The sequence below is a fragment of the Rhagoletis pomonella genome, unplaced genomic scaffold (assembly GCF_013731165.1).
Source record: "Rhagoletis pomonella isolate Grant_MI unplaced genomic scaffold, Rhpom_1.0 Rhpom_scaffold_00010, whole genome shotgun sequence".
Taxonomy (NCBI): Eukaryota; Metazoa; Arthropoda; class Insecta; order Diptera; family Tephritidae; genus Rhagoletis; species Rhagoletis pomonella.
The window spans coordinates 8,501,781-8,523,314 of NW_023458564.1; the positions used below are offsets into that span (position 1 = coordinate 8,501,781).

At 34.0% G+C, this 21,534-nt stretch overlaps 3 protein-coding genes across 6 annotated transcripts in view; 1 reads left to right on the forward strand and 2 right to left on the reverse strand.

Moving 5' to 3' along the window:
- Positions 1-2,119, reverse strand: part of LOC118746001 (integrin-linked protein kinase-like) — a 263,182-nt gene extending 261,063 nt beyond the window's left edge. Inside the window, exons 1-4 of one of the 2 annotated variants that reach the window (XM_036479717.1) lie at positions 1,846-2,119; positions 1,030-1,195; positions 559-960; positions 345-488 (exon numbers count right to left, since the gene is read on the reverse strand). In XM_036479717.1, coding sequence (XP_036335610.1) covers positions 345-488; positions 559-960; positions 1,030-1,195; positions 1,846-1,934 — 801 coding nt within the window. In that variant the 5' untranslated portion in view covers positions 1,935-2,119. The remainder of the gene's footprint in view (positions 1-344; positions 489-558; positions 961-1,029; positions 1,196-1,845) is intronic. The other variant, XM_036479716.1, reaches the window with a different exon arrangement.
- A 927-nt stretch (positions 2,120-3,046) lies between these two features.
- On the forward strand, positions 3,047-3,849 carry LOC118746009 (multifunctional methyltransferase subunit TRM112-like protein). The gene is made up of 3 exons (XM_036479727.1): positions 3,047-3,213; positions 3,337-3,438; positions 3,497-3,849. The coding sequence occupies exons 1-3, from the start codon at positions 3,136-3,138 to the stop codon at positions 3,689-3,691; spliced, it is 375 nt and encodes a 124-aa protein (XP_036335620.1). The 5' UTR covers positions 3,047-3,135; the 3' UTR covers positions 3,692-3,849.
- Positions 3,850-5,135: 1,286 nt separating this feature from the next.
- The window catches only part of LOC118745996, a 39,607-nt gene continuing 23,208 nt past the window's right edge, over positions 5,136-21,534 (reverse strand). Inside the window, exons 2-10 of one of the 3 annotated variants that reach the window (XM_036479709.1) lie at positions 16,251-16,356; positions 15,924-16,064; positions 15,644-15,831; positions 14,923-15,360; positions 12,038-12,291; positions 11,705-11,957; positions 9,766-10,515; positions 6,075-6,209; positions 5,136-6,004 (exon numbers count right to left, since the gene is read on the reverse strand). In XM_036479709.1, coding sequence (XP_036335602.1) covers positions 5,773-6,004; positions 6,075-6,209; positions 9,766-10,515; positions 11,705-11,957; positions 12,038-12,291; positions 14,923-15,360; positions 15,644-15,831; positions 15,924-16,064; positions 16,251-16,356 — 2,497 coding nt within the window. In that variant the 3' untranslated portion in view covers positions 5,136-5,772. The remainder of the gene's footprint in view (positions 6,005-6,074; positions 6,210-9,765; positions 10,516-11,704; positions 11,958-12,037; positions 12,292-14,922; positions 15,361-15,643; positions 15,832-15,923; positions 16,065-16,250; positions 16,357-21,534) is intronic. The other 2 variants (XM_036479711.1, XM_036479710.1) reach the window with 2 other exon arrangements.

Below are 21,534 nucleotides of genomic sequence, written 5' to 3' on the forward strand. Positions count from 1 at the left end.
AAAAACCAAAATTTCTTTGGTTACGATGGGTCTGCTTTAGTTCCAATAACTGTGATTATGTACAAACTATGATATCAAAGTAAACTTAGTCAGGCAGAGTTATGAGATGAGCAGGTATGTATACATATATGTATGTACACATGGGAATTATTTAAAAATTTATGTGAACACGGTATAAAAATGATCAATACATATGCATACATACATATAAGGGGGCATGCGTGTGCGTAGCTTGATGGGATTTTTAGGGGTGCTTTATAAAACTTTATAAAAATATATGGTAGTACCAATTTACGTGCATTCAAAAACAATTTAAACATTTCAGCTATATGTACTCCACTTACTTGGCTAATTGTAATTAGATTTGGCGGCTGATTGCAAGCACCAATTATTGGCAGTATATTTGGATGTGAGAAAATGCGGAGCTTAGGAAACTCTTCATTGAAATCACGCGATATACGTGCAGTGCACTGGCGAACGGCTAAGATCTGTAATTAAAACAGAAAGTATTATATTTAAACTTATTATATACTGTTGTTGCAAGTATGTCGCCATTACCTTTGCAATAACATCATTTTTTTGCCAACGTCCACGCCAAGTCTCGCCAGATGGTGTTACTGCGATTTTCGTGTGTAAATCTAATTCGCCCAAATTGATACCCTTAAAACGGGAGAGTGTAGCATCGCGTGAACGGGTTTTTGTACCCAACCAACTTTGCTCCTTAAAGCTTATCTTTTTAATATCATGACCGTTACGTTCAGCTAAGTCGTGCAAACGCTTTGACAAGCCAGCCTTTGCCTTATCCAATGGTGTATCATTATCCTTGTTGGCGATGGAAACGAGTGCGCCAGCATTTACTAAGTCTTCGCAAATCATATCATAGCCCCAAAAGCAAGCATAATGCAGTGGTGTATTGCCGTGCTCGTTTACAGCATTGACATCAGAGCGCTCGCGAATTAGCTAAATGGATAAAATATGTAGCGAATTATAATTGGGAAAAAGAAATGTTTAATATGCAATCGAACTCACCAATTGCACAATGTCCCGATGTCCATGTGCCGCAGCCAGATGTAGCGGAATATCATCGCCCATGTTGGTGGCATTAACGCGTGCTCCACGTTGTATTAGAGTTTCTACTAATTTTGTGTGACCCTCTTTGGCGCACCAGTGAAGAGGACTGAAGCCATGATCATCACTAAAATAATGATGACCAGGAAATGTTTATTATTATTTAAGCAGTAGTAACAATCAAAAACAGACTTTTAGGGAATACATTGTGACATCAGACGATGATGGGACCGGAAGCTAATGAGCCCCGCTAGGTTAATTGGCTTCATTCGAAAGATTTCATTTTGCAAAACTCTTTGGTTGAACATTGTGGCTTCAAAAAGCACTATGTACGCCAGCTATTAGAATTGTAAGTTCTATTAAAAATTAAGGATTTGCAATATTAAAAATTTTCGAACTGTTTTTACATATTTAATTTTAATTCTGCGCTTCACATACAAGCATTAGATATGTGTATAATCAAAGAACGTTCTCTGGTATAATGTATATGCATAAATACATATGTAGGCATGTATGTGTATTTAAATTCTCTTGAATCAGGCGAAGGTTACACATCTCACCATCTGCCACTGGATACGTTTTTGTTGTTGCGCTTTTTGATATGCAAATGTTTATACAGATTTTCAAAGCAATCAAGAATTCGTCATGACGTCACTCATCATTTCGGATTCAGCCTTGCGCAATATTTGCCAAGCGCTGAGATTATTGGTACTTTGTCCAAGAAGGTTTATGAGAAATTTCTTTAAATACCCTATGTATATACTTTTGTTTTCTTACCCCAAATTCATATCATTGCCCGTATCTTCCAGCCACAGACGCACTTGTATCGAGTTTCCCTCACGACACCAATGAAATATATCCTCCATTTTCCGGCACAAAAGTCTGAATTTTAATTTTTAAAGCAATATAAGTGCACAAAATTCGAATCAGGTATTAATAACACACTAAAGTATATTTTAAAGCGCTTTTTTTAAACAAATTACTAAAGAAATTCAACAGATTGGTTGCAAAGAAGGCGAATTTAGGAATGATGAATGTCAGAACAGGGACAGATCAAAAACTTCCACTGGAATGCACTACCGAAAATCACTGGAATGCACTACCGGAAGTATAGGGTGATAACCTATTTTTTCTCTGGCATCTGGAATGTACTACAGGAAGTATAGAGTGGGCATTTGCATCGCAGAAAGCGATTTTGCCATTTTCCCATGTTGTTGTTGTTGTTGTTGTAGCAGCATACAAATTCCCCAAAGACTTTTTGGGGAGTGTTGCTGGAGTGACAGTCCTTGGCCAGATATAAATCTGGGTCGTTCCGGTTACGTAGACCCGACTGTCGTGGGAACGACATCATTCTAATGCACATTCGTCATCCGTTTTCTGAGGCGACGATATGTATCCGGTTTGAGTATTTGCTACTATGAGTGTTGATTAGAGATGTAGCAAACCATATGCATTCGGTACTGAGGAACAGGTACAACCCCTGACTCGAAGTAACATATTTTTACTCACAATAAACTCGTTACCCGCATTTTCCCTATTTGCACCATTAACGCGAATCAATACAACACAACATTGTGCGGGAACCAAACTGTTGTTCATATTGATATTAAAGTGTTTTGCGTGTATATATGTATGTATATGTCCATGCATGCATATGTACGAACGAACATTTTCTTACGCTGTTGATTGGATTAGTAACGAATACATACGGGTATCCAAATTTTCGTTACGTTTACAGCTCTAATGTTGATAAACATTGGAACAGGCTGCAGAGCCTGTATGAAAATAAAAAAAAAACATTACGTATAAAAATACTTGGAATAAATAATGATAATCTCTACATGGAGGAGAAAACTAAAAAAAAATAACTTAGTTATTTACTACCTCACATTTGCAAATTGCATTTCATATTGAGATAAATGCAACCGTGTGTACCCGGCTGTGTTTCAAAAGCCGTTGGGTCTCTCTAATGAATCTTTAGCAGCATGGCAGCACTGTGAGTGCATTTGTTTAAGAACGTGGACGATTTGTTATTAACAATTTATAATATTAATATAAAAGAACAATATGAGGCTTAGTACCTATAACTTTCTAACATCTAAAGCCATAAAAGGTGTGAAGGTTGGATTTCCGCTAAAGTTGACGGTAAGATGTTTATCGCAGCAGTGCATATGCCACTAGAATACTGTATACACCGATCAAAACATGTCGTGGAAAGGAAACTATTTTTAATTTTTCCACAATTTTTTCAATGCTATTTTTTTGCAGATTGCAAAAAAAGACATTATTGAAAGCGAATTCAATCCCACATTCGTAGAACGGTTACTTCCTCGACTGGATTGGTCAGCAATACGTTTGGCTGCGGAAGTGGTAAGTCGGTTGAGAATATTGTAAATTTTGCAACTTACTGTATTATTATTTTCACTAGGTTGACTTGGGTGATGACATTCCCGCCGAACAACCCACGAATATTGCTGAGAATGAAGAATTGTTAAAGAAACTCCATCATTTGCTACTCGAAATCGATGTGCTTGAAGGGCAATTGGAGTGTCCCGAAACGGGGCGTATTTTCCCTATAACAGAGGGTATACCAAATATGTTACTAAATGAAGATGAGGTTTAAGATATACATAAGTACATAAGTGGCTGCTCACCCCATGTTTCTTTTACTTAAATGTGTATATTAAGTTATTTTTAAATATTCTAAATGAAAGAAAGTTTAGTTATCTAAAAGAGATTGGTTTTTGAGTTGTTTTAAGATAGGTAATGATCCTGCAAATTAGAGTTCGCTTTTATTATTTATTGAAAAATGTTTAATTCACTATAAAAGGTATTAAATTCGCTCATATCGTTCATTTACTTCAATAGTGTCATAACTCAAAGAAGCCCCTCTCCAGAAAAACGACTTTAAAGTTTTGTATTTACATATACTCCCATAGTAAAAATGAATACATATTTTGTTCTAGTGAGATACTGGTAATCGATACAGCTATGAAATTTTCACATAACATAGAAGAGGTAGAAGTAATTTCCGCATACTCAAATCAAAATTTGTATATTTAGGATTATGACACTACTGAAGTAAACGAGCGATATGTACATTTTTAGTATCCTACAAACATTTAAGTTAGAAAGCGATTAGAAAACGATTTGAATTCTAATGTGTTTCTCTAACGCTGGATTACCACCAGGCATAAAAGGCAAACATTTTATTGAAAAAATTTGACTTAAAAAAATATTCGTGTCATTACGTTAAAAAAAGGTAATTAAATTTATTTCCACATGGCATTTTTTAAATGCCTCCAATTTTTTGTAATTTCAAAGCCTAGTGGAAATTCGGTAGAAGGTAGAAGTTTAGAAGACCATTAGAGAAACTTTTGAGATTTATAGCATTCTCTACAAAAAAAGGACTTAGTCCCTATCAAGAAAGATGTTAGATATCTAATCGTTTTCTAACGTTAAATTCTAATTGGTTTCTAATGTGTAGTGCTTTTTAGTTTAATGCAACTTAGGATGCTGGCCGATCCAGCTCTGATGTCCTCTGCCGAATTTTTTCAAAACAACCATATAATCAACTTACCTTTTTTATGATTTAGAAAAACATTTGAAGCCCATTTCCACCAAAAGCTTGGCTGCAGTTACCAGCTGAGCTAAGTTCCAAGAATTTTGAAATGAGGTGATCAAGCAAGACTTATTCCTTACTTTTTACTTTTTAACCGACTTCCAAAAAAGGAGGAGGTTATCAGTTCGTCGGAATATTTTTTTTTTTTTATGTATGTTACCGCATAACTTTGGACCACGTCAACCGATTTCGATAATTCTTTTTGCAAGAGAGTGTCTCAGAGGTGGTCCCATACTAATTTGGTTTAGATCCGATCATTGGATCATGAAATATATATACATACATATATATATATTTTTTTAAAGTCGGTTTTTTTTTGCTAAAAATTACTTGTTTCCTTCGTTTGCTTGTATTTTTTTCAATTGCATAAACTACGGTTAAGGCATTGGGAAATGAAATATATGTAAATGATCTAAAGTAATCTTCACAGTAAAACTTCAATGAATTCCAGCTCCTTATTAAAAATACAGATTTATTCGAAAAAATATACGCTCTTCTGAAATCTTTTCCTCTCTACATACTTGAGTACTAAAGGTCTACATACAATTTTACAATTACAACATATATTTAAATATTTTCCATCTACTTTTGTTCTTAATTTAATGCATTTTTAGTTTCAAATTACGTACATATATTCCGCACATTTTGTGGTTGTTTTAGATGCTTATGCCTCATTTCCACCGAACGCTTAATGCAGTTAAGATCTCAGGTTAGTTCCCAGAATTTTAACATAGGATAACCCTCAAATTTTATTTCTTAATTTTTGCTTTTTTACTTTCGTTTTCTTGTACTTAATATGACCAATTATCCTCTTCGTGTTGTAATCTCTTTTTTCCAATAGGTAAAAGCTGCAGTTAAGGCTTGGTGGAAATTAATTTAATTTAATAAAAGTGAGATTGAATACTTCGTAAATAGACGAGTTAACACAAATGCAAGTTAAAATTGTTTGCGATAGTACGTCTGAAAGTATTCACATGGAGTTTACACTACATTTGGCACACATAAATAGTAAAGTAAATATTATAGTTTTATATGGTATTAGAATCATAGATATAGTATCTTTATCATTAATTTATATCCCTTCAGTTGCATTTAATATTTGCTGTATTCGTATTACCAGACGCAGCGAGTTGTGCATAAATACTGCCTTTAGCTAGTCCCTTTTGTGCGCCCTTGCATAGCTCTGGATTACGTCCCATAGGTTTATATGTGCGTTCACACAACTTGCTAGCATCTGGACCATTTGCCAATTGCTTTTGATTGTTGCCTTGTGGCATGTCTGGATTCGCACCATTCCAGGTAACATAGTCAGCTCTAAAAAAACAAAAAAAATGGAATGGGAACTGAAGAACATGCAAATTTTACAAAATCGTATATAACATACAGCAGCAGACTCTCATCGGCACCTTTGGCCAATTCTGCGCTATGTCCAGTTGTAGTGATGCGTCCTAGGATAGAATCGAACTCTTTACGTTGTTTGAAGTCACTTAGCTTGTCTACAGAATCTTTTTGTAGTGCTCTGTGATTATTGGATGATAATAAAAAAAATATTATTCAGCCGTAAACTCGTAGATTGGATAAAAAAAAACGAAATAAATCTAAAATTAATTATACATACATAATAAACACAAACACACATACAGAAAAATACGATCAAATGCTTAACGAGTAGATGAGCGGAGTTAGGAAGTAAAACCATGCAAATAATTTGAAAGAAAGAATTAAAAATATACATAAATTGCAAATATCATTTTTTTTTTTATTTAACGGTTATACTAAAATGTGCTTTGTTAAAATAAAATGCTATATTGAACAACAGTATGTGCAGAAAGGCTCTATCTATTACTTTTGTATTTTATATTTATCTTTCTCTTAATCCTTATCTTTTTCTCTGTCTCATATGAAACTTAAACTTTATCTTTATTACTATATTTATCTCTGCTATTTTCCTTGTGCTTATCTTTATCTTAATCATTATCTATATCTTATCTTTATCTCTAAGTTTATCTTTAACTTCATTTTTATCTTTATGAATAATAATAGCTCTGATCCAATACTTTTCGAGTAAAATCCTGTAAAAATGTCTGACAGCAAAATTACTCTCTGAAGTGAGAGTAAAAAGTGAATAACAACAAAAAGTAGGGCAACATAAAAAGCATTTTTCCTGTAAACACGTCAACCAGTTATCGCTTGACACTTTTCATGATTTTACCAGAAGAAAAACTTGGGGTAAAATCTTGCAACTTCATTCCCTACACAACTCTCCAAAAATAGCTCTCATTTACAGGATTTTTGAAGAATTTGGAGTACGGGATCATTTTTCCTGTAACTTCCTGTAAGTTCGTGTAAAATCCTGTAAGTTCGTGGAGTACTGGATCAGAGCTAATATTTTGGCGCTCACACCTTTGCTTTGTTTCTGCTGAACTTCTCTTCCACTTTGTGGTGTGCGTCCTAATGTTATAACACAAATGCAGGGACCTACAATTCTACGCCGCCTCCGAATGGCAAATAGTTTTGATGATAAGCTTTTGCAAGGCAAAAATACATTCGGAGGTTTGCCACTGCCTGCCGAGAGGCGAATGCTTGAAAAAAAACTTTTTCTAATTTAAATATTTCTCGAAACAGGGAACGAACCCAAGTCCTACGGAGTGGTGGTACGCACATCTAACCACTCAGCCACTATAACTATCTTTTAATTTATTTATTATCTTATATTTATCTCTATCGCAACCTTTATCTACATATATAATTTTTTTCTTTGACTTTTTATTTAGATTTAACTTTATATTTGTCAGTGTCTATGTCTGTCCCTTTGGCTTCCACTTTATTTCTATACTTTATTTATTTCTATATTTAACCTTTTATTCATATTTAGTGGTTAAGTTAAGACTCCGTTGAAAAGTTTTGAAGTTTGATATGTGGAAAAAAAAATCTGCAAGGATAAGGAACCAAAAACTTAGGGGAATTTGTATGCTATTACAACAACAAAACGAGTATATCACCGTGCGACAGTCAATTTTACACACGAAAAAATTAAAATATTCACAAAACTGGGGGCTAAATATAGTATAACTGCGTTTTTAGTTTTTCTCTCTGACGTCAGGATTTTTTTTTAAGGGGACTTTGAAATTTCTAGAATATGATTGAATAAAAAAAATAAACAAAAGATTCGGTGCATTGTAGAATAACAATATGGGTATCAATTAAAAGGAAAAGTTATGTAGAATAGAAACAAAATTATCTTTTGGGTGCACCAGGACGAATAAGTATTGAAAATATCCTTTTATTTAAATAAATGTATGCTTAAATATCCTTGGAAACTTTCAATATTAATTTTTGAAAAAAATGTATGTCAAAGACTAATATGTTAACTACCACATCCTCGAATTTCCTCCGTCTAACTTTATTAGTTTTAGATAAAAAAAATTTACACTTCTCTTTATAAGATATTGATAGTTACAATATACTTAAATGAAGATACTGGAATAAGTGCTATGGAACCATGTATGCGCTCTAAAAGAACAAACTGCCGTATATTTTGTATACAAGGGCGTAGCCATCCTTTCACCTAGGGGGCAGGTTTTGTGAATATATTGATCTTTTCGTGTGTTTTGAAAATTTTTGGTTTTTTTCGCACGGTGTTATAGTTCTGGCCGGGGGGCCTTGTCGCTCAACAATTTTAGACATCTGACTTGCTAAATTCTAGTTTCCAGACAGAAAGAAATGGGAAGAAGCTACAGTCATGAAGTTTATGGAAGAGTTAGACTCTACTGTCATATACACCGACGACTCCAGTCTGGAGCAGAGAGTAGAAATTGGTGTTTATTCCCGGGAATTTTTACTTAAACTATGCTCTCGATTGCCCGATCACTGCAAAGTTATTCAAGCCGAGCTGATAGGTATTAAGGAAGTCGCGCAGTGGTTAATCAGGACTAATGTTAACCTGCCAGAAGTAATCATATTCGCAGACAATCAAGACGCTAAAGATATATAATACTAAGTACTTCACTTCCTCTGAAATACATAATTATCGAATATTGACATATGTACATACATACAAATTCTAAATGAGCTGCCTGCACACTGCAAGTATGACTTGGGTTCGAAGACACGGCCACAGTGGGTCAGATATGAAGCGGATATACGCCCTCATTCTTAAAACCTACTTCCTGGTAATGGCAAACAGAAGTTGGTCTATACAGCCAACATGTAAGTCCAGCACCTTCAATCTCCTGGAACAGCCTGAACTCAGTATGGTTGTTGGAATCATCACTGGACATTGCCCAATAGAATACACGCATGAAGAAAGGGCTTTCTTACAAACGACTTCAGTCGCGACTGCCCAGATGAAAATAAAATTTAAAGCGGCGAGTATTTTCCCTTCCACTGTCCAGGATTGGGGACAAATTTAAATATTTTGAAGATCCCAATAAGTTGTTCTCTATGCGTTAACTGAACATAGAAATTAAAAGATTACTAAATATTTTGAGTTTAAATAAATTCAATTAACAGCTACTTATTTGAAAAATTAAAATATTTTAACTTAATACTTAAATTGTTTCTTATAGCCCATTTCCACTCAAAGCCTAACTGCATTTAAGCGCCCAGGGGTAAGTTCCAAGAATTTCAACATCGGCATGTTTTTTTTCTAACTTTTTGCTTTTTCATGCTCATTGGCTTGTACTGACTGTGCGCAATCACTCTCTTCAAGTTTTAATCTCCTTTTTCCAATAGGCATAAACTGCAGTTAAGGCTTGGTCGAAATGAACTATTACTTATCAAAAATATTTTACATAAAAATTTAACTGAAAAGTAAATTGCCAAAAACTAAATACTATATACTAAATAGAAGTAAAATAATTAAAAAATAATAATAAATCGAGATGCTGAACACACGAGAATGCAATAAAAATGCTAAATTTAAAATTTCTAGCCGAGGGCAAGATTACAATATGAAACATTTGAAAACCATAGATACATTCAAAAAATAATAAAAACTTTTCAGAGTAATAAGAAAATTAGTTCTAAAAAGATCAATAGTTTCTGCAAGCACTTCACAGTTAAGCTCAGCGTACTTTAATGAGTCGGTTTTTTCGCTTAAGCGTGTCGCTTTCAAGTTATCCAAAATAGAAGCCGTGGTAGTACGCGTAGAAGCGGAAGTTATAGTCGAGGTTTTGGTGCTACATGGTGTACCATGCAGATATCCATGGATTCTAGTGGCATACGCATTGCAACGTGCCAGGATGCTCTTTGTTGTAATTGTTTGATATTTAGCTGGCTCTGTGCTCAGCGATGATGGCACAGTTAACGATGTTGAGGCTGCTGTTGGTTCATGTGATATGCAAAGCTCTTTGAGTGCTTCGGACGGTGAAATGGAGGGAGTCGGTTGTGTGGCTGATGAACTTATATTTGTATATGAGTTTTTCAATGCATCAACAGCATCGCTTGTGGCGAATGTTGCTGCTGATAGTTGCTCTTCGTTGTGCTCAATATTGCAAGTGGGCGAATTTGAGAGTATTATCTGAGTAGTAGCCGTAGTGGGCGTGGTTAGATTAATGGAAGGAAAAGCTACCTTTTTGCCAATGTTGCGAATTGCATTGATTTTTGTGGAGGATTTTAGGGTGCTGGAAGTTAATGAAAGCGGTAGTACTGATGATGATGCCGATGACGATGATGATGTTGTTGTTGTTGTGGCTGTTGATGATGTTAATGGTGATGAATATGATATGGTTGTATGTGGAATATCTTTGGCAGAAGCATTATGGCGACTTTTAACGTTGTCGCTGTAGGTATTTGGCGATGTTGTGAGGACAACGGTGATGATGCTGCTTATTTTGTTAAGAATTTATTAGATGGGGAAAAATAATTTTGGATTTATTAGCGTAAATTAAATGGATATTGATTGGGAAAGAAATAAACAAAAAAACATGAAAGCGAAAAAGCGAGCGTAGATTAGATAAAATGAGATTTTTCACAAATAAATAACGTAAAACTTTGAGAAAGTGAACAAATTTTGCTTTTAATTTTTTAATATGTATGTAGGCATGTAAATCATAAATATTTTGCATAAATTTCACTTGCCGAAATGTTTAATGTACACAGAAGAATTATAAATGCAATTTAGTTAGTTTGAAAGCCTCATAACATCTTTGAGATACATACAGTGGTCGAAAAAATTGTAGCCGAACCACATATTAAATAGTTTTTAATATATGTATTTTTTTTTTGTTATTTAATTTTACTTTATTTTATTTTATAACAAATATTGTTCATTCTTTAACAAAACCGTGTAAATCCAAGTTTCAAACTTTGTGCAATATTAAAAAAAATTAGCAAAATTACTTAAAAATATCGAGCTTTTTAACTCGACTTTTTAATGGCTTAAAATTACTGTTAATTTTTTAGTTTTTTTTTTGTCGAAGATGTTTCTTCTATATATGTAAACATAAAGTGTGTTTATTCGTTAGAAGGAAACTAACGGTAATGTTTAGCCATTTGAAACTTGTACTTTATTCTACTTGAATTCAATGGGCTACAAAATCTTTTTACGAAATCTCGAAATTTTTACGAAAGTTTGTCGATTTTTTTTTTTATATCGCACAAAGTTTGAAACCGGAATTTACATGGGTTTTGTCAAAGAATTAACTATATTTTTATAAAAAATAACCACGATTAAATAACAATATAATAAATTGTTAAAACTTGTGGGTCGGCTATAATTTTTTCGAATATTAATATGTATTAAACATTTTTTTTTGTAAGTAATTTTCTTATTTATACATTTCCAATTCATTGCAAAACTTCGAATTCTATATATTAAGAAAACAAAACATACACCAGGAAATTTATTGTGAAAGATGAGAGGGCATTAGTTCAAAACACTTTTTCGCACTCCAAAAACCAATCCATAAAAATTAAACAACAGAGGTACATATTCTCCTCATATGTAAATTAACACTCACCAATCAAAATCAGAATAAAAACAAAAAAAAAAACAATATATATCGAACTCACTTATCCTCAGCTGCATTGTTATCGGCCAACGTGCCTTGCATACCACTGGCACCCAAAAGCACTTCGGCTTCACCGCCAGCTGACGTCAGCGCAATTGCAGCAGCGGCATGTTTCCTGGCGTACAGCTCATCCTCCTCCTGCACAATATGAAGAATTTGTATGGCACGATCCTCAGCGTAGTTGACCGACTCCAAAGCCATAAGTATAATGCGATCAGCTGTCTGTGGGTATTTCTCTTTCAGTTGGGCTTGTACTGCAAAAAAGGAAATATGAGTTACATATAAATAAAAATCATCTAAAAAAATAAGTTTTTAGTGTATAAAAAATATTTACTTGCTGCCTTCTCCTCGATCGTGTACTCTTTCGGGCGCAGTGGTATAATCGTCTCATCGCCAGGCTTTTTGACCGCCCCAGCATGTGCATGCTCTGCATCGAAGCGATGTGTGGTTTTTGGTGGTATAAAATCACGTTTTGTATAGCCCATGGAAATGAGTTTCTCTGATGCTGTTTGTACATTATTATCGGAGCTGGCGAGTATATCCAAGAGAACCATTTCATCTGCTTTGGGGAAAATGGTTTTCAAGTATCTGAGGAAAGGGAAAGCGTAATCTGTTTTATTTTTGGTGGATGGCAAGTATTGCAGAATTTAAAGTTGCGAGAATACGAAAAAATAATAATTTTCTGCTCAAAAATAAAACATGTAAAAAATATGTTAATTACATAGAAAAACTAATATAAAATCAAATTAAATAAATCATTAATCTGTTGAAAAATACTAAAAAAATAAATAGAAGCTATAATAAGCTACCATTTTTGTAAAGGCTCAGTACATACATACATATAATAAAGTGAAGAAAAAAAATTTTTTTTAATTAAAATTATAAAACTAGAGGGTCATTCCATGTTGAAGTGGAAAATTAGATACATTTATAATGCCTTAATTATCCCTATTTCATTAGTAACCTCTGCTAAATGCCTACCTTTCATTAATCTGTTGAAAAATATTTAAAAAAATTAATAGAAGCTCTACTTTCTGTAAATGGAAGCTTTTACTACATATGTATGTACTTACTTACATCAGTCACAATTTTAAGTATTCCTATGAAGATTATATACGCCTAAATTTTTATGAAAACGAAAGCGTATAGTAAAAATCAGGCTTCAAAATGGAGCTTTTTGGATAAAATTCGCCTTTGAGTACACAAAGGTGTGTTACAAAGAATTAAGAAAATGGAACTGCCCTAAATTAAATAAAATGAAATTAATATAACATAAAAAAAAAAATCAATAAAACAATATAAAAATCAATAAAACAATATAATAAAAAAAAAATATTCAATAAAAATAAAAATAATGATACAATGAAATAAAAATTAAAAAACAAAACATTAAATAAGATAAAAAATAATAAAATATATATATGTATGTATAAAAATATAAAAAAATAATAAATGAAATAAAATAAAAATATATAATAAAAACATCAAAAATTGAAATAAAAAAAATTTAACAAAAAATATTAAAATACTAAAATAAAATGAAATAAAATTAAGGATAACAAAATGTTTAAAATGAAATAAAATAAATAGTATTAAATAAAATAAAATTAAAATTAAATAAAAATATAAACCGTTAAAAAAGAAAATTAAGTAATTAAAATAAACAAAATTTTTAAACTTTTAAGTCTAATAGTCAAGATGTTTATATTGCGTAGATCTAAGTTGCAAAGTCAAAAACTTGCTGTCTAATCAAATATAAAAAAAGATAAATGAAATAAAATAAAAAAATATAATAAAAACATCAAAAGTTTAAAAAAATTAATAAATTGAAATAAAAACATTTTAACAAAAAATATTAACAAAATTACTAAGATAAAATGAAATAAAATTAAGTATAACAAAATGTTTAAAATAAAATAAAAAAATAAAATAAATAGTATTAAACAAAATAAAATTAAAAATAAATAAAAATATAAAACGTTGAAAAGGAAAATAAAGTAATTAAAATAAACAAAATTTTTAAACTATTAAGTCTAAATAAAAGTCAAGATGTGTATATTTCGTAGATCTAAGTTGTAAAGTCAAAAGCTTCCTGGATTCATGGCATTTTCCATGTCATTTTGAATAATAATTGTCATTAATTTTAATCTAATACAGTAGAATCATGCTTTTCTTTTATATATGTATACACACATATCGTCGTTTAAAGTACAAAACCGCGTATCGTCATTCCTCCAAACCGCGTAACTGACATTTACTGCCAAAAATTGGATTTGCTCACCGAAGCTCTTGGCTCAAGCCTTATCCATTCGTCCTCAAATATACTTGCCAGAAATGCGATTGCTTTACAAAAAAGAGGACCATTTTGAAATATGAGTGTTTTTACTCTCTAGAAAATAATTTATGCAACCTCACATACGCGGTTTTGCATTTTCTTGATACGCGGTTCTGTACTTTAAAATGATTGGCGCCATATTTTGTAACTTTTAGCATAATTTTTGCTTTTTTTAAGAACATTACCTAGAACGGACTTAAGGTATCTCATTTTTTAATTCTAAATGTTTGACATGCAAAAAAGGCATAGAGGCACCGCTTTTTAATTTTAGATGACTTATAAGCTCATCAGAATCGGTCCGTTCTATCTCTTGGCCGCGGGCAAGGCAGTGCCCATCAGTGGATTAGATCAACGCTTCATTGTGACTTGTCAGTTGGAATCTTTTCCTGAAGGGATGGGGAAGTGCTCATTCTCACATCGGCAAGCGTAGAACTCCACGCCAAGCTTTTTAGAACACTTTTAGACTTCATAAGCTTTGAGCTGAATAAAGCTCTGAAAGCCTCAACAGCGCTTAACGCCAGAAAAGCTTAGGGTGGAGTTCCAATTTAAGCGATAGATCACTCATACGTCCTGTCTAGTATAAGTCGACTTCATATGTACATAAATACCAATAGTAAAATTGGATATGAGCTAAAATATTATTTAAGTACAGGAGTTACTAACAGCCTCTATGGCAAAAAAAACTTCCGAAATAAGGCTAGTCAAAAGCATAGAAGTACAAAAAATATAAGCGTTGGATTCTTGTACCACATCCAGCAAATGAAAAAAATCATAAAAGCGCAACCGAAATTTTAAAAATAAAACGCATAACATTGATGCATGTAAAAGCAAATTATTCTAATAGAAATACTATATATGTAGGTATTCTAAACCCATTGTCGGACCTTAATTTCATCTTTGGCGACGTGTGCGGCTTCGGAGAACTGCGCCATTGTTCGAAACGTGGCGAACCCTGATGGAACGGCATAGCTGCGGCAGCAGCTGCAGCCATATAACCACCACCACCACCACCTCCCCCATAACCGCCCCCAACGCCACCATGCACGCTTGTGACACTACCAAAACGACCGCCACCCGGTATGGGACTGGCTGTGCGCGAAGTACAGCTAACACCAGCGCTACCATTGAGACCAGCAAAGGGCCCAACGTTGCGTGCCGCTATGCCCTTATCCAGGCGACGTGCCGGTGGTGTCATATGAAAAGCGGAATTGCTGTGATAGAGATGGCGTTGGGCAGGCGGTGTTACATATGGGCCAGGCATGGTGACCGGATGCTTTTCCACTTGCAAAGCGCTTATGACGACAGCTTCACGATTGTAATACCTGTGCATTGTGTGTGTTAGCATTTGTGTGAGTGTAAAAATACAATACGATAGCGTTTAGTGGAAATTGTTAGTATTTTTATTTTTTTTTTTACATTTATAGACAGACAGTGCATGTGTGTGTGTGTGTGAGTTTAGTGTGATAGCGGTAGTGGAGGTTAACAGCACAGAAAGTTTTGCAAACGACGCGGCGGTAAGCGTGTAAAAGCGAAAGATTAGTGTGATTAGTACAATGAAACATTGTTTTTTTTTAGCGATTTTCAAAATATTCGCCACGGACTTACTTTTTAAGTAGCAGACGTATATGATCCTCGCTGGCGGTTGGAAATATATTCTGTATTTTATTTACCACCGCATCTGTTTCGATGGGATTTGTAAAGGAAGTCTCCTGTATGGTTGAACGGCGTGACATATTGCCCAAGCGTGGAGTTTGCGTCAAAGAGGAGCGTGGCAATGGCAACGGCGACATTTCCTGCAATGCAAAGTAGGTATATATTTTAACAAATGTTAATCATAAAATATAATAATACACGTTAAGTGCATAGCTGTTGTTTAGAAACTCACCAAATTCCCACGAGAAGACAGCAAAGGACTGGAGGACATATTATGCAAACTTGTGTTTGTGCCAGGGCCCGCCTGAAAAGCACGCACTGCAGGCAAATTGTTGCTTGGATACACATGATAGGGTGAGCCATGCTGTACTGGCTGTACAAATAAATTTGTACAAAAACACATACAGGGTGAACCGGTAGCGGCGAAAAGGATAATTTACAAAATAAAGCGCATAGTGAAATCAAATCGAGTAATACATACATACAAACTACTGTACATAAAGGAATACATAGCTACTCGTTACATACATACATACATATATGCAAGCATTTATTTTACCTGCATTGCTATGGATTCGTTGGAGCAGCGTTCATTCTGCAATTGCTTATAACGCGAACGTGGATCCTCCAGCTGCATTGCTTTTGTAAAATAGTTGATGTAGTAACTGCAAAGAAATAAAAATAATAATAATTAGGCAATAAGTGCATACAGACATATAATACCCAAGTAGATACTTGTACACACTTATGTATATCTAAGTATGTACAAATATAAAGCGCATTACTATGCCCAATTAAATGACAGTAAGCCTCATAACACAACCGTATTTATTTGACCATGGAAATGGCCTAGAACTGGCTTATTGCTTCCCACGGTCTCGTTGTTACGCACATCGAAGAAAGTCGAAGGCCGCAGAACATCGTACTCATACACATACATATGTATGTATATGCACATACAACCACATGCATGTATGCACAGAACTATGCATAGCGGAAGTGGTTCACGGAAAAGGACAAGGACATTATATTGCCTTGGAAAATTATTTTGTGTTAGCTTGTAGCTAACCTTTAACCACCCAGCTGTCTGCTTGTTGTAACTTTGTCCGCAGAAAAGCGAGAACTGGTTATTTCTGCATTAGGTTTCAACTAACTTGTAACTAACTACTTTTGGACATAATATGTATATCAATAAGAAGGAACAACTTTTTAAATTTTTATATGATTATTTATTTACTTCATTTAAATTACATATTCTGCCTTATCCTGAGTTTCGCCTGAGAAAAAAAAATTTACCCGAAATTTCCCAGTGGAAAATGTAATGTATAGTAATCGAAAAAATAATCAGTAAAACAACCCTTTTCACAATCGAAAATGCATTTTTTCCCCAGGGCGATGTCCTAAGAAAAGTGGGGCATTCAATTTTGCATTACCTAGTATCGAGAAATTAATGTGATTTAATATGAAATTTTTGGGACATTTTGAGTACATTAGAATGCTGATTACATATTAAACAATAATTGTATTTAAAACTCATAAGAAATACATTCGATTATGTATCACGCATGGAATGCATTACTACTTTTGCCACTGGGATGTCATTCTCCCATAGTAAAACCATGGAAACCAAAAGTGAAAAGCGAAACGGTTCGGGGAAAAAAAACTCATGATAAGGCTGATTATTTCTTTATTTGTTTACATATTCTGCTCTAGGTGGTCCCATATTAGAATTCCGTCAGACAAAACGCCAAAATATTAAAATATAAAATTTCGACCTTCATTTTATTTGTCCTGAATTCGAAAAGGCTTCTGAGAAGTTCAGAAAAAGGTGTATTTTTGTAAGACATTTGTTAAATAGAAACTTGTAAAGAAAACAAATTCCCGATAACGTCTGCATGTCTCCTTCATGACTTTACAACTCAATTTAAGTTAAAAGTGAGGTATTTATCGAAATCCCACAAAAAGCTAACTATAAGCTAGTTATTTTTTATCAATTGATAATTTTTTTCTGCAGGGTGTGTACCGTGTTTGAAGTGTGCAACAGATAACACAGTATTGTAAAAATAATTAGGATATTCACAAGACGTCTTAAGCGTCGTAATGACTGAAAATAGTACCTCTGCGTAACCTTTAAATCCGTTTTCACCCTTAATTTACATTGGAAAATAATAATCACCACTCCAGCTTTCAGCTTTACGGCACTTATTAACAAAATTTGACTATTTACTTTATTACTTTTTAAATTAAAAATTTTTTTTTTAGTAATATTTTGAGGATGCAGTGTTGTAGCCCATTCAATTTTAATTTGTTCAAGGTGCTCCTTATTTTCTCCACATAAAAAAATCGTCGAACATACTTCATATGGAAGAAAATGACTGGCATCGTCCACAAATGACCAAAAATCAACGGTGAGTCTAAGCTTCTTTAAACTTGCGCATTTTTATACTAAAATTGAGAGGCCTACAACACTGCACACTCAAAATATTTCTAAAAAATCTAATTAAAAAGCTCGAAATTTTTACCAAAGTTTGTTGATTTTTCTTAATATTGCACATTTAAACTTAGATTTACACGGTTTTTGTTAAAGAAGAACTTTGTGCAAAACTCGCGAAAATTCAGCAAATTTTCAACTTTTTAATCAGATTTTCGGAAGGAGTTCGTAGTAGTAGTAGTCAAAAATCGCATTGATTTTTGAGAATTTTTTTGTTGAAGGTGGTTTGCATTTTTTCCATATAAAGTATTTTCGAAAAAATTGTTTGTATGGAAGAGACTGCGAGAAAAAAATTGCCAAAAATTCGTAGCTACTTAGAATTTCTATTTTGTTACAATAAAATGGATTGGGCTACAAATCTGCATACCGAAAAAAATTCTAAAAAATTGTATTAAAAAAAGTTGAAAATGTGCATGAAAATTAGTTGAATTTTCGCTAGTTTCGCACAAAGTTATATTTTTATGTGTTTTGTTGTGGAATGAACCAAATTTTTATAAAAAATTGTCGGAAAAATATTACAATAAAAATTGTTGCATATATTGTAAGAAAAGCATCTGTCCCACTACTTTTTGCCGGCAGTGTATATTCGGCCAAAATCACTTAGCCTGTTATAGCGGCAATAAAGAAGACGACAAAACGCTTTTTGTCACTTAGTTTTTGTATTTAACTCAAAGCCCAAAACTGATGTGTTAAGCCAAAGAACACTCGGCCATAAATTGCAATTGTACGCTCGTATAAAGTGCAAGTTGATACATACACTTATATTGTACTTCTTGAAAACCCGTTTAAGCCATTTGGCAATCTTTCTACAGCATTACACAAAAGAAATAAAACGTTCTTGAGTTTAGTGGTGCCAAATATGTATGTATGTTTGTACACAATTTATCGGCATAAATATGTATGTATGTATGTAAATACTTATGCTTACGAAAAAGTCAATGTCCGTGAGTTAAATAGCGATTTCAACCTGTGTAATTTTTTCCGCGACTGAAGTTAAGGACCTTTTTGACACATTTTTGTTTTGTATAATGAATACATGCATAAGCACGTTTGTATGTATGTAGGTAGCTATGTATGTGCATAAGTACATTTAATTTTATTAAAATTTTTGCTTTCTTAAATTGTGACACGTGATGAATGTACTACTCATCTATGAAGAGCAGTTAAGTATACATACATAAGTATGTACACATGTTGCTGCAAGCTTATGTTGGTAAATCTAAGGGATACAAGGATGCTGAGCAATGACAGCAAAAGTCTCTTGAAAATCTTTTCTTGTTAATTGAAGCTAAAACATGTTTATACATATGTACATATGTACGTATAAATGTGGTATTTATGGATGTAAGTATGTATGCTTAAAATAACAGCACACATTTCAAAGGTAAGCTTGCTTATTAAAAAATATGTACATATGTATGTACGCACTTCAATATCGTCGTACCGTGTTCTAGAAACTGAAACGGAAGCCAGTCAATGTGAAGATAATAAAAGTTTCACAAAATTCAACGCCTCTTTTCTTTAGGTTTCAATATTTCCTTTTATATGCGATTTTTTTTACGAGCTTTTGCAATTAAATAACAAGACGGGCTGGAATTGTTCCTGATCTACGCTTAATTTACACTTGAGTATAATAAGGCTCTTAGCTTGCTTAAGAGACTCTTTTGATCAAGGTTGCGCCAATTACAAAAATTTCCCTAGAAGTAGATATACAATTAATAGTGCTTTTGTAGATTCCTTCATTTCAACGAATGAACAAATTCACTTCTCAAGGAGCTCCCGGTCGACCATAGACGCATTACCAAAGAGGCCATCGATGGCAAACGTTGCGCGGAGGGAAACTGAGTACTGCGCGGTAACAACGTTGGACGTAAAGAACGCCTTTAATACCTCGAGCTGGCAGCGCATAATGGAAATGCTCATTAAAATGGGAGCTCCAAGATATATCATAAGAATAATTAGGAGCTATATATCACACTGCAAGCTAAAGTACTGGAGCGATAGGGGCTCTGAGGAATACAGCGTCAGGACATCTCGGACCGCTGCTTTGGTATCGAATGTATGACGGCATCCTGCGTATCGATATGTCCCCTCTACAAAGATAGTTGAATGCGAAGATGATATTGCAGTGGTGGTTGTAGCGAAGCATATCCAGGAGATTGAGAGTAAAGCTAGCGAGACTATGAGGAGTATAAAAAAGTGGCTAACGTATAGGAATTTAAGCCTCGCGGATTAGAAATCAGAGGCAGTTCTAATAATCAGCATGGAAGCCGTAGAAACGATAAGATTTAGCGTAGGGTCCGAATCCATCACTTCCAAGCCTGCAATTAAATATCTGGCCGTTATGATTTATAATCGACTAAATTTCAGGACCCACATTGAGTATACTTCCGAAAAGGCTTCGAATGTTTAAGCATGTCTGTCTAGAATTATGTCTAATAACGGCGGTCCTAAACATAGTAGAAGAATCCTTTACTTTAGGGTGGTCAGCTCAGTTTTATTTATGCTGCTCCGAGTAATGAAGGTAAAATGTTATGCACAGAAACTAACAACCATGTATCGCTTAAGTGCACTGGACTGGTCCCAGTAGACTTTCTCGCACAAGAGTTGAAAAGAAAAAATATAATCACCTGTCCGAGAAAAACGATGGTCTAACGCGAAAGAAAACAGCTGCAGAAGAAAGGAGTCGTTCTATGGTAATCTGGCATAAACGATGGAACGTCTCAGAAGAAGGGAGGTGGACCCACAAGCTCATCCCCAACGTTGAAAAAGGCTTAATAGGTCTCACGGAGAGTGTAGTTTTCAGCTAACCTAGTTTCTATCGGGCCACGGTCTTTATCGTGGTTATCGAAACAAATTTCGGCATAATGACTCCCCATACTGTTCGCGGTGCATAGGAATAAGGGAAAACACGGAACACATAATGTTCTCCTGCCCCCGCTACGCCCCTGAGACACAAAATATGCTACAGGCCAATGACATACTAGATTACATCGCACACCTAGATCTAAAGTGCGATCAACTAAAACAAAAATTTGGGCGATTTTTTTTCTTCATGATTATATACATTAACTAAAAAACTACTGATCGAAGGTGATCATTTGTCAGACCTCTCACAGGGGACCCGTACATAAAATAGAAGGTCGGGATGGTCGAAATCGGCATTGAATAATTGTTCCCGCGCACAGTGGGAAATTTTCGACTGTTTTTCTTCAAAAGTGGCTGGAAGAGTAATTTTTTTACAGAATTTCATTTTTTTTGAATACGTGGAACGGATTTTGGTAAAGATTGTTAAAGCCCGAATTAAAAAAAAACTTGTACTTTATCAGCATATGGGTATTTCCAATCTAGC